Genomic DNA, 12,699 nt, shown 5'->3' with positions numbered 1-12,699 from the left:
AAACAAGAACGGTGGTGGTACTTTCACCCTCACAAGAAAATCTCACCTTAATGAGTTTCTACTCCAAGAGCTCGGTACTGTAAGGGGTGTTCCCGCTTCAACACATTAGGATGCATCGTCCGGGGAAAATGATATTGGGCCAATCCATAAGATAGACGTGTAAGGGAGGCGTGTGGCGCAGTGGATTAGTGCGTTGATGTTGGGATCAGGGGTCACAGGTTCAAACCCCACGGCAGTCAGCATGTCGTTGTGAGACACTTCACCCCAAATGGCTCCTGTGGGGATTGTCCACAGTATTGAGTATGTAAGTTGCTTTGGATAAAAGCCTCTAACAAGTGACATGTAATGTGAGTATTTGATGGAGAAGTGAGAACTTTGACATTTGACATTATTACATTTTTTTTTTATTAGAGCGCTTTTACAGGTGCTTACACGTGCTCAAAGCGCTTTACAAATACACATTACACATATTAGACATGTAAGAGTCATTACTGTGGACATTACCCACAGGAGCAAAAGTCTAAAGTGTCTTGCCCAAGGACACAACGGCCTGACGCAGTGGCGGCCGAGGCGGGATTCGAACTGGAGTTCACCAACGCCCCTTGATCTGATGACCAATGCCCCCAACATTAAGGTGGTGTGGGTATCACAGAAGTGACTATAGGCATCGTCCTCTGGACATGAACAGCTGTGCTAAATCTCATAGCAATACATTCAAAAGTTGTTGAGATATTTAAGTCTGGACCAAAATGGTGGACTGATAAACCCACAGAAAGACAAAGAATCAATCTNGGGATTCGAACTGGAGTTCACCAACGCCCCTTGATCTGATGACCAACGCTCTAACCACTGCGCCAAAACCGCCCCATTTAGTCTCTCCATCCCTACCTGTCCTCCCACTATCCCTGCCATCTCTCTGCCTTTGACGTTTTGTCTCCTGTTCTGATGCACTTCTCAAGTTTACGCTCTCACCTCATCTCCCCTGTCAAAGTTACGTTCCTTCTGCTTCCTCCTCTCCTCCAGGATCTCTATCTTCAGCTCCTCCACAAGCTCCTGTTGCTCGTCATCCAGCCAAACCTCCTCCTCGAGCTGAAATCACAACATCTTGTCAGAATCCTGTCTTTGTGTGGAAGTGTAGGAACTCCAGACAATCACGCTGACAGTTTGAAGAAAACCAAAAAGGCACTTAGCAGGAAGCTTTTTGACATGACATGGGGGTGTTCAAGATAGGGCAGAGGAGCCTGTCTAGGTGTGAGTGTTTACCTGGAGTTCTGGTCTTGTCACCAGGAGTGTGATGCTTCTTGTTTCTTCACTTGATAACAAGGCAACAGCTTTCTCTCTGTCTTGCACTTCAAAGCCATTTATCTGTACACCAAAGACAAGTATAAATGGTCAAGATAAGAGGAGTGAACTTGTAGAGAGTCCCAACCGCACACCTGAGAAAGGACCTGTAATTGTTTCATCATCATCGTCCATTTAACTGGCATGTATGAAATGATGATACAACTATCCATTGTTCCTATTCCTGCAAGACACACGTTGAGTAGTCACACTATGACACCTTTTTCTGTCTCTCATTCCTGCCCATCTTCTACCTTCGTTAGTCTATTTTTAAGTCATTCTTCTTCGGGTCTCTCCATCAGTCTTTCTTAGTCTTTCCCATCACTTCTTCCACTCCACGCAATCCCTAGAAAGCCATGGGTAGGCTGCACGCCCAGGAGTCAATTGCGAGTGCGTAGTCCAACCTCATAAGAGTGTGCTCTCACCACACATCCAGACACACAATTAACTGGCCTCTGACAGGTGCCGTTCATCTTTTCCTCACTAGAGTAATGGGGCTGTCAGAAGAAAATAATATGGCCAGCAGTACAGCAGGCCCTGCTCCCCACAATCATTCACACTACTGAGACACACAAGCACTAAGGCGAGAGAAAGAAGGTAATCAGCGAGTACAGAAAAGACGGAGGACACTGTTGTTCAAACTGGAAGCAAGTTGAGATGGGGCCAACTGAGTGGACATGCATTCAAATTCCCTTAAACTATATTTTAGTGAGGTGCTTGAATGTTGTTTGATCTGGGCAATTAATATCAAGCTGAATTTGTCTTTTTCATTGTAACAGGCAGTTGGCTTTTGGTACAACGGGACATTTTTCAAACTCTTGGGGTTTCGAAATAATGGGCCTTGGGAACAATGGCATCACAAGGGGTGGGCGGCTCAGCAGTTTCGTCATTGTCAGCGGTATACGAAAGTCATCAAGGAAATGAAAAATGCGGAAACAATGGGGGACATCCCAGTCGCGATCCTTTTTTCTTTGTGCATTAATAATCTAACATTGGCAGCGCAAAATATTTTTTTCATACACTTTCTTTAAGTGGGCTAAGATCAGAGACTGTATTATCTAGTAAAAGCTTATCTCACGTGTTTTTTATTCAACATATTCTAAAATGTCTAAATGATATGTAATTACTGGTTTGGCTGGTATATGTGTTGTTTACCAGGTCACAAATGATGTGTCACCTTTATTTCAGAAGGTGAACAAATTAAACAGTCACTATTTGAACTTGCCCCCCGCAAAAGAAAATCTTTATTATTTAAATCCTGGTTACTAAGCAATACAGTTCACCCACAATGAAAACATTACATTAATAATTTACAGGAGCATATTTTCATTCCCAATCGTAGCCAATAAACCCATCTGTTTTTCTTTGTTAAGACAAAGTTTCCTTACTGAGGTGAAAGAGGTAGAATCATGTTTTGAGTGAGTTTAAAAGTTAACTTTTATAATAACAAATTAAATAATACTGCATAATATAAATGTTGTTGAAAAAGGTTTTGTCACTGCATATTTCTCTCCCTTACTAACAAAGCCACCTGGCTAAGTCTTAACGAGTGAGTGTTCACCTTGGCTACACACACCTGCTGCCACTAATGGTGCGCCTGGAGTCACGAATAAAAAGCTTTACACTTAGTTAATCCTGTTTTCCAGTGGGAAAACATTGGGCACTTAAACAACCATGTGTGTAAAAGGGATACAGATACAACGTATGAAAATGTCTGTAAATGTTTAGAGAGAACTACTAGGGGTTTTCGCATGGTGAGACAGAGAAAGACTAGGAGGGTTAGAGATGATGTAGGGCTTGGTGTAACTGCCACTAAGAGCTTTAAAAACGAGGTAATTAAAAATACACATGCTGGCCCAGACTGGAGACACCAGCTGCTCAGCTATGCTCTAAAAAGACTGCCATCCCCGTGCCCAGGTAATAAATACCAAATAACACATAACTTGATTGATAAAATAATGTGAATGATAAAATAAAAAACAAGGAATAAATAAAATAAATACAATAAATTAAAAAAATTAAATAAAATAAATAAATAAAATAAAAAAATAAAATAAAATAAATAAATAAATAAATAAAATTAAATAAATAAGATGTGAGTTTATAGTTGGTCATTGTGATAAATATTTCAACGCACCTGTAGAATACGGTCTCCTTCCTTGATGCGTCCATCCCTCGCTGCTATGCTGTTTGGCTCCACCTGCAAAAAAAAGACATGAAAATCAATGCTGAAAGCCAGTCATTGTGTATCTGTCCCCCCCCCCCCCAAACGCACCTGTGATGTACCGCTCTCTCCACTGCTCTCTGATCTTTCTGCTGTCAGGCAAAAAGCCTCTTTTCATAAAGAAGAAGAAGATGCTTATTTTCTCCCTGACAACATGTTATTTTTCATACGACAGGTCGGTTCTTCACAGGTTCTTAGTGCTGGTGTGTGCATGCTTTATCCTGAGTTTATCGACTAATACTGACTGAGGTTGGTACATGTACGTTCTTGACACTATACACAAGAACGTGTGAGTTATACAAGATGAAACCCAAACAAAAACAATAGTGTTTATTCCACAGAAATGATTCTATTTTAGTTGAATGAATCTCATATTTTTCTAAATGCATCCCAGTGCGCCAACACACGAAGCGCTCAATAGCCATTTTTCTAAACTTTGTTGTTCTTGCATTGAAGATCAAGAGCAATAGCTACATGTGGGAACAAAAAATACCCAAGTGGAAATGGAGAAAAGAATCACGCACTTCCCAAAGTGGCACCGATGCTATCCATAAATACATTTTAATGAGGGAAATTAGCATTTTCATCCCGTTATCAAACACACAAAAATAGACGCGTCTGTTGTTGGGAGACCGCTTTCACAATCTGTTGCGCTTCAGCGAGTTTTGTATTCAGACTATTCGTCTAGTTCACGAAGAGCAGGTGAACACAAGGGAAATAGCTGGCAGAGTTCACAGATGTATATACACCCAGTCTTAACATTACACTGTAATTATGACATTTGTATCCTTGTGGAGGGATTCTTATCCTCATAGCAGCTTATTCTGTTCACCCTTTTTGTTCATAATGGGATTGAAACAGCACCTGCAGTCAGACTAAACATTTTTCAAATTCCACTTTTAGTGCCTAAAACCCACATCACACACATTCATGTAGATTTGTCTTTGAAAGTGTAATTTTATTGCAAGAGGAAGTTTTATTCTAAGCTGCAAATTATAAGAAATAAAAAAAGGAATCTCTGTAATATATCCCCTCTTTGATTGGTGTTTGGTATTCAGATGGGGTACAGTAAATGTGTAATTTAACATACTGTGATAAGAAGGTTTTAGCTAATTAAAACCTTCAATTAAAACGAGTCAAAGGAGGAGGAATCGCAGGACGGGAATGGCATTTCAAACCTGACTTCCTCGTTGGCCATGCGTGGCTCATTCAGAGTAGATATTTGACTTGCAAACACTTTTTTCTCCTTCCTCCCTCATTCAGTTCCACATTCTCCTTGCTTCAGGATGTAATGATGGGAATTCAAATGGGTTTAATGCCATATTTTAATAACTTCCTGCTCTAAAGGAAACTAATGATCGGAGTTTGATTTAACGAACATGCAGCCCTGTCTCGAACAGACCTCATCTGGGAGTAATCGTGTGATTACTATTAAATCGGTTAAATGTTTTGACTCCTATTAATGCAGGGGAAAGAACATCTGTTCCTACCTGGCTGACATAGATGCCGGTGTCCTCCTCATCGTCGGTCCTGTAGCACAGCGTCAAGCCCAGTTTCTCCTGGCTGTTCTGCCTGCACAGCTCCACTTCCTGTTACACACAAACAATTTAAAACACAATTGTTTTCCCATGTTTTCAGTTCGTGTTATTCCCGGGAGATCCGATGGATTTCAAAACCATTTCATTTCAAACCTGGAGTTTACACATCTGCTGTAAGAAGCAGCCGAAACAATACCACCCTGTGGGAGACTTGATTTGTTACGCTCTATGGCCCTGTCACTAATCTTTTCACATGGCTTTGTTTTGTTTCTGTAGAAGTAGTCTGATTGCTTTTGGGAACATTGATATAGTCCCTAAGTCCCTAACCCTAACCCTAATCCTAACAATACCAAATGCATTCCTACGACAGAAATAATAATTCAAGCAATGATCATGATATATACTCTCTCTGGAGGACGAAGAAGAAACATTAAGTACATTAAAGTAGACTTGTAGCAGTGACATTAGAGCCATGGTGGTCCCATCTCAAAAGTTGGGAAGTCGTTCTTCCGATAACCATGTGTTCATGAACTTTAAGTCGTAATGTGGAAACCTACAAAGGACATGTATGTGTAGACCAAAATGGCCTGACTCTAGAGAGCAAAAGAACCCACATCTGGCCCCATAGAGCGTGTGCACTTGCGTTTTCCATAAGTGTTTTTCACATCGAGAGAAAATTACTCTGGATTCGGCTTTTAGCTCATTCTACAACTTTTAGGCCCTAATGATTTAAAGGTGGGGTAGGTCATTTTGGAGAAACCAGCTCGAGTGCGCTAGAATTTGAAAATACACAACCGGAAAAAATCTGCCACTTCCTTACAGAGCCCCTCCTCCAACACACACGAACGTGTACATGACCAATGAGGGCACGAGATAAGTTTGTGCACAGATGGAAGGCTGACAGGCAGGTAGGCCATCCAGTTACTTTAGCCGGGCCGGCTATGATGATTGGTGGTGCTTTTTACAGTAGGCCCAGCGCCATATAGATATAGATTCTCTCTATATGGCGCTGAGTGGGCCTACTACGGCTTCCACAGATGACATTTTGTTATGGATTTTTTGTCAAAGCACTTCAGATATTCATTGCTATCGGGATGTTAAGAGCATTCCATGGAATATAACAAAAAGTGTATCTCGAGCCGGTTTCTCAAACTTACCTACCCCACCTTTAAGGACCATTAATGTGTTTGTACTGGGTAGTTGATTTAGCTTGAAATTTGGTGAATTACAGATGTATTTTTCGCAATGGAAGTCAATGGGAAAGGTCTTTTTTGGGCCGAGTGACGTCAGAGACAGACATGGAAGTTGTAGTACCACCATTTGACAATTGCTTCAATGTCTGCCGCGCTTCCTTGGGGCTTTTGTTTCCTGTAATTGAGTGACAACAAGGCACGAAGAAACCATGACATTTTTTTATTTGTCTCAAACTTTTTGCCAACATTCAGAGTTGTTTAGGCCTGAGGGGGGTGTTCATATGAATGTTCTAGAACTCATTGTTTAAGACCACAAATTACGCAGCACGAATGCGGTTTTAATAACAAATGTTACCTCTAGGATGTGATTTTTAGAAAACATTATTAACACTTACACACACACACACAGAACTATGGACACATCAAACAAATACACAAGCCCCAGCATGTGTCCTGTAAGTCAATGAAACGAAGGCCTGTGAGATCAGACTGAACCCAGCATGTGGCGGTATAAAGGGGCAGGTACCTTTTAGTGATGAAGGTATTTCATTGGCTGATCCCTTCCTTTCCCACAGGAAATGTCTCTAAATCTAGCCCGCCTCACTACTGGCTCCTTTTAATCTCTGCTGTGTATAAAAGGTAATCACATAAAGATAACTCAAGGGTTAATCTTTATTAACCCCAATGCTGCAAAATTAATTTGAGCGCTTTGAAGTTGAGGGGAGTGGGGTAAAAAAGGGGATGAGGGTTGGGGGCATGAATTAAGCCCCAACCATTTTTCTGTCATGGGAAACCGCGATAGCAGAGATTGACAGGGGAAGTAATTAATTTCTGTGGCATTTAACCCTCTGTGCAGACAGACCTGACCTTCAAAGGTTGGGGTGTGTTATGAGTTTATAATATTGTTACACCACATTTCTCACCAGTTTAGTACACTGGTTGATTTCAACAAAGCCTGGCAGTGAAATAGCAGCTGCATACAGTGAGATCAGACAGTCTTTATGTCAGTGCACATCGGGTGGTACGCTGGATTACTGGCACCAGTTATTGTGGCCCACTGGTAAAGATGCATGGAGCCAACTACAACCGTAGAGAGGCTGTATTAGTGATGATTGGATCCTAAATTGTGCCACTGTGGGGGTAAATTACGGCACAGCAGTGCATTAAATCTTATTTCATGTGGCTTAAAATGCATTGTGAACATTCATGGAATACATCTACTTAATTTACAGTATGTTGTCGTTCAATTTAAAATGGGAGGGCTCACATTTACCACATGCTAGTAACATATATAAGACGTGATAAAAGGGGCTGTGCTGTCTTGCCTCATTAAACATCTGTTTGCAACATTGCAAGCGAATATGAACCGAGCAGTTACTAATGTTTCATTCAAAATAAATGAATGCTGTGCAGGATGTTCAATGGCTCATTGTTTCCACACTGCATGGAAATAACATCCTTTAAAGGTGGGGTAGGTAAGTTTGAGAAACCGGCTCGAGATACACTTTTTGTTATATTCCATGGAATGCTCTTAACATCCAGATAACAATGAATATCTGAAGTGCTTTGACAAAAAATTCATAAAAAAATGTAATCTGTGGAAGCTGTAGTACTGTAAAAAGCACGACCAATCATTTTAGCCACGCCTACCTGCCTGTCAGCCTTCCATCTGTGCACAAACTTATCTCGTGCCCTCATTGGTCATGTGCGTGTTCGTGTGTGTTGGAGGAGGGGCTCTGTAAGGAAGTGGCAGATTGCTTCCGGCTGTGTATTTTCAAATTCTAGCGCACTCGAGCTGGTTTCTCCAAAATTACCTACCCGACCTTTAAGCTGCCATTGTTATAGCAGTTTTGAAAGGGTATTGCTGGGAAAGCTTTCATATGAGAGGTTTCGCATTGATACTGTGGTGTTGTCACATTCTTTAAGATGTGTTCATCTGATTCATTGCTTTTCTGGTCCAATGAACCAATTAGTAGACGAAACACAAACCATTAATTGTTGGCAGGGTGGTAGCTCTTTTAAATGTAACCCTATCTTCAATAGGCATTATAGATTTTAAAGTATTAACTTGCTACTAATTTACGATAGATGTAGGTATTTATTAGGCATTGACAAAGTCTAGTTGCATCCAATGTCTAATCCAATGTGTTTGATGCTTGGCCCATACATGAAATATCCTTGTAGCAGCTCTTGCCTTCCAAATATGACTTTGTTTCAGAGGATTAAAGAAAAAAACGAGCCTCTTTTGATTGGCATCCCGAATGTGGATCCATAATTAAGATATTCTTTCTGAACTAACTTGGCAGTCAGCTATCTGCTTTCTTTCTGGCAGACTAAGGCTACTTCATTAACTGTGCTGTGTAACCTGGAGACCAAATAGCTTGTTCATTAAAATCTGCCATTAAGCAACTCTACTTTGCCTTTAGACATAAATATCCAAAACAGGTTACAACTGATAGGATATCAACGAAGGCATATTATACGGCGAAGGCTAGCTCGTCCAGTTTGAACTTTATTTTTTACCCTAACAATCAAAGAAAGAAAACAGTTCGCTATGAAACTCTTTCCGCATCCACTGTCTGCTACTTGCCAATATTATGAAAAGATAGATTTGGCAGCAGTAGCAGTGTAGTATTATGACAGCAGGAGTACCCATGTGGACAATCATCCGGGAGTGAAGCTACCTGTCAGAAGTAATGCTTGTAGGAATGGCAGCGCTATTCTGTTCCATCCAAGAGGAAAGCCATTCATGTTTCAGTTAGATACACATGGATGGACAGAGGTAAGTGGACGGCTGATTTGGTGTGTTGTATGTCTGGTGGGAGTGGGGATGGGGTGTTTGTTGTGTGTGTGTGTGTTGTAAAGCCCACCTTGTTCTGATACAACTGCTATTACTGAACACAAGCCCTCCACCCACCCTGCACACTGGATACTCGTCCATCCACTCTAAGGTGAGGCCACAGCTGGCAGCAGAGGAATCCTAATGACCCACAATGCAGTTCACTGAACCAGGAAGTGCCTATTAAACCAGGGAGGACCATTGAGGGTAGCAAACGTCACCCATCACTGTCTGACCCCAAAGTGGTGTGTGAAATGATGCATCTGTGAGGATTGAGACGCTTGTCTGTACAGACTGTATGGGAGTTAGCAAATGTTAGCTTCAGAGTGCTAACATGCTAAAGTAAGACGATTAAGTGGATTAGGTTGCCAGTTATTAGATACTGTAATGTATTAAACATCAGTCCTGAAACATTGTCTCATGTTCAAAATGTGTGTTATTAGGGGAAATATGGACATGTACTTTTCAATTGATATAAAAATGTAATGACGTTAATCAAAAGTAATGATAATTGAATTTTTATAATACTAATGTCTTGACACATTAACATTGACAGGCCTAGTTTGAACATATGGTAGTAACATGCTAATGAAATAAGTGCTTTAATGGATTATGTTTTGTTAAGAAGCTCAAACTACGCTGTTCCAAATGTGGGAAAAACGTTCGTGGAATTTGGATTTGTCACAATCTGTCTGTGTTTTAAAGTTACTTTGGTTTCCTGCGTTTGGGCCTGCTCTGCTCTCCAGCGTGACAGGGTTCAGTTAATTATGTAGTCAGTATTTCCAGTCCTGTCAAACCAGACTGAAGTCTAAACATACAATACATAACACTCATTTAAAAGATACTATGGCAACAGCCACAACTGAACGTAATGTAATGTATTATATCAGTACAAGGTCGTACCATTGCTCACCCAAACGAACAGTGAGTGCTTGCTTTCACCACATAACATTCACATCTTCATTTTAGCTTGAAGTGCCTGTGTGAAAAGTGGACACACATTTTTCTGAAGGACAGAGCATGATGAAAGGGAAACTAACAGCCTGTGAATGAAACACACGACAGAGAGGGATCTTCTTTCTGTAAGGGTATATAAAGAATGGCTCCCGTCTTAAACCCAAGGTCTTCCTTATGCTTCGCGGAACAAACGTATACGTAGATGCAGCTTTCACAAGGGACAGACATTTCTCTCTTATTATTCTTGTGGACATTTGTTCTAGTATTTTTGTGGGATTGTGAGAATAAAAGCATTATGGATATTCTTGGATCCTCTCCTGAGATAGCGTGTACACAACAGTGGTCCAACTGCCTTCAATCGAGAAATAAAAAGCCAAACATATGTATTGTACAATAATTAAGCTGTGTGCATCATGGCTTATCACAGCATGGTCACCTATTTCATTATTGGTAAACTGATAATTGCACTATTGACACTATCAATCTAATGCTGGTCAAATGAAAGCATCAAAGGAAGGATAATGCATTGTCCAAAATGTAACTGGTTCCTCTCTGGAGAGCCTAACTCTGATTGGTAAATTCCAATACACATTATATTTAAAAGTTTGGACTTTGTATACCTTCATTGGATATGACAGAAACATATTAAAGAATCATCCTCTGTGCACACATTGCATACCAATGAAAATGGTTGTGCACAGATTGTCTGAAAGGCAAAAACATATCTCATTAAATTACGCTCAAACTGTAGAATAATGCAAAACCCTACCTCATACTCATAATCTTCAGTCCTCTCCACCTCTGCTGGGATATTGGACAGGTACTCTGGACATTCATAAAACTCATGCTCCATGGTGTGGATGGAATGACAACTATAGACAAAAACAAGAAAATACAGCTTTGTTAAAGATCATTTCAATGTTTGTTCATGTGTCTTGTGGTTAGTATCCATCATTTGAAATAAGACGATCATTTTCAAACTGCTTTGGCTGTGTGAATATTTTGTCCACATCCAGTTGAAATAGCTTCTATGAGAAAAAAACCCCCACTGACATCTGTTATCTAATTTTGCAACAAATCTCTGAACAAGCAATGTAAACATCAACCAATCCCCCCATAAAAGCCATGACCTCTGTAAATTGTCACCATGATAACTGCCTCTCCATAATCTTCGACCCAGACTGGCAGATTTGTAGTTTTATCGGACAAATTGATTTAATCCACTAGCCTGCAAAGCCCTATAAATAGCCAAAGAATGGACTTAGCGCCAGAACGCTCGCTCTATCAGCCCATTGGCTTTAATCGCCCGGCAAAAGTGCCCATTAAAGAAAATGAATGTTGCACAAAGAAGCAATTATTGCGTGCGGGTTGGGCTCCGCATAATGATATCACATGGACAAAAGTACTTAGCTAGTCTAGGGGTTTCCACAGTGATACAACTAATCAATTACAACCATGAAATAAGAGAATACAAGAGAAGGGATGCTTGACGTTCATCTAGGGTGGATAAAACCTGATTCCAGTCAACAAAATACGGGGTCCATGATATTTCAGGACGTACCAATAACCTTCTTGTCTTGGCTACATCTTAACAGTAAGTGTTTTCCCTCACCTGTCGGACAAAAGGAAAGGACAGATGACACTTACTGTTCAGATGTAAGATAAGAGATTCATCTTTACTAGGGGGATTAATCAACGTTCATCTTACATCTGAACACTTATTGTTTTCCCTCACCTGTCGGACAAAAGGAAAGGACAGATGTCAGGAACGGGCGGAGTCGCAGGCCGTAGCTTCGCCAGTGCCATAATGTGCTCGAAGGTGATGTCCGTTTGCGTGCACACATCCACCACACACCCATCCTGTTGCATGCAGTTGTGGTTATGTGCAACAGCGGCCGTGGATCTTGTGGGTGTGTGACGGAGAACCTGGACAACGATGGGGTCTCGCCTGATGGCCTCCACCACTGCCTCCTCATGGTCAGCCTTGGAGAAGTTGCGCCCGTTCACCTGGGGGATAAGAAGAGGACAAATCATTAGGAAACGCTGTCCTCCTTCATGTAAAAGGAAGCAAACCATATTCTATAGGGATGGCAAAAGTACACACATCCTTTACTCAAGTAGAAGTACAGATACTCTGGTGAAAGTAGAAGTACTGACTAAACTTCTTTACTCAAGTAAAGAGGCTTTGAAATGTACTTCAGTAAAAAGTACCCATAACTAGCAGCTGTTTTAAAGAGTACCTGACCTCCCTTTATATTAATAGAACAATAATGTCATTGTTAGCTAATGAATGTTTCCATGGTGACCAACGGCAACATCACAACGTTTTCATTGGTCCCTCTTCTTTAGAGAAGACCAGGAAATGATGGATACACGGATCGTGTTCAAATCAATAGGCACGCAATGACTCTAAATAAGTTTGTGCACAGATCCATCAGGCCATCCAGTTATTTTAGCCGGGCCGGCTCATTTGATTGGTTGTGCTTTTTACAGTACCACGGCTTCCACAGATGAATTATTTTAATGTATTTATTGTCAAAGCATTTAATGTATTCATTGCTATCGGGATGTTAAGAGCATTCCATGGAATAGCACAAAAAGTGTTTC

The 12,699-nt window shown here is 40.9% G+C and overlaps 1 protein-coding gene across 1 annotated transcript in view; it reads right to left on the bottom strand.

Annotated features, from left to right (window-relative positions):
• The window catches only part of LOC104961709 (PDZ domain-containing RING finger protein 4), a 49,201-nt gene that overhangs the window by 3,906 nt on the left and 32,596 nt on the right, over nucleotides 1-12,699 (bottom strand). Inside the window, 6 exon segments of the mRNA XM_010790042.1 lie at nucleotides 973-1,089; nucleotides 1,264-1,365; nucleotides 3,479-3,541; nucleotides 5,056-5,154; nucleotides 10,862-10,964; nucleotides 11,828-12,099. Of these exon segments, the coding sequence (XP_010788344.1) occupies nucleotides 973-1,089; nucleotides 1,264-1,365; nucleotides 3,479-3,541; nucleotides 5,056-5,154; nucleotides 10,862-10,964; nucleotides 11,828-12,099 (756 nt within the window).

This window comes from Notothenia coriiceps, unplaced genomic scaffold (assembly GCF_000735185.1).
Source record: "Notothenia coriiceps isolate Sejong01 unplaced genomic scaffold, NC01 NC01_scaffold00033693, whole genome shotgun sequence".
Taxonomy (NCBI): Eukaryota; Metazoa; Chordata; class Actinopteri; order Perciformes; family Nototheniidae; genus Notothenia; species Notothenia coriiceps.
This window is presented reverse-complemented; position numbering and strand designations above follow the sequence as displayed.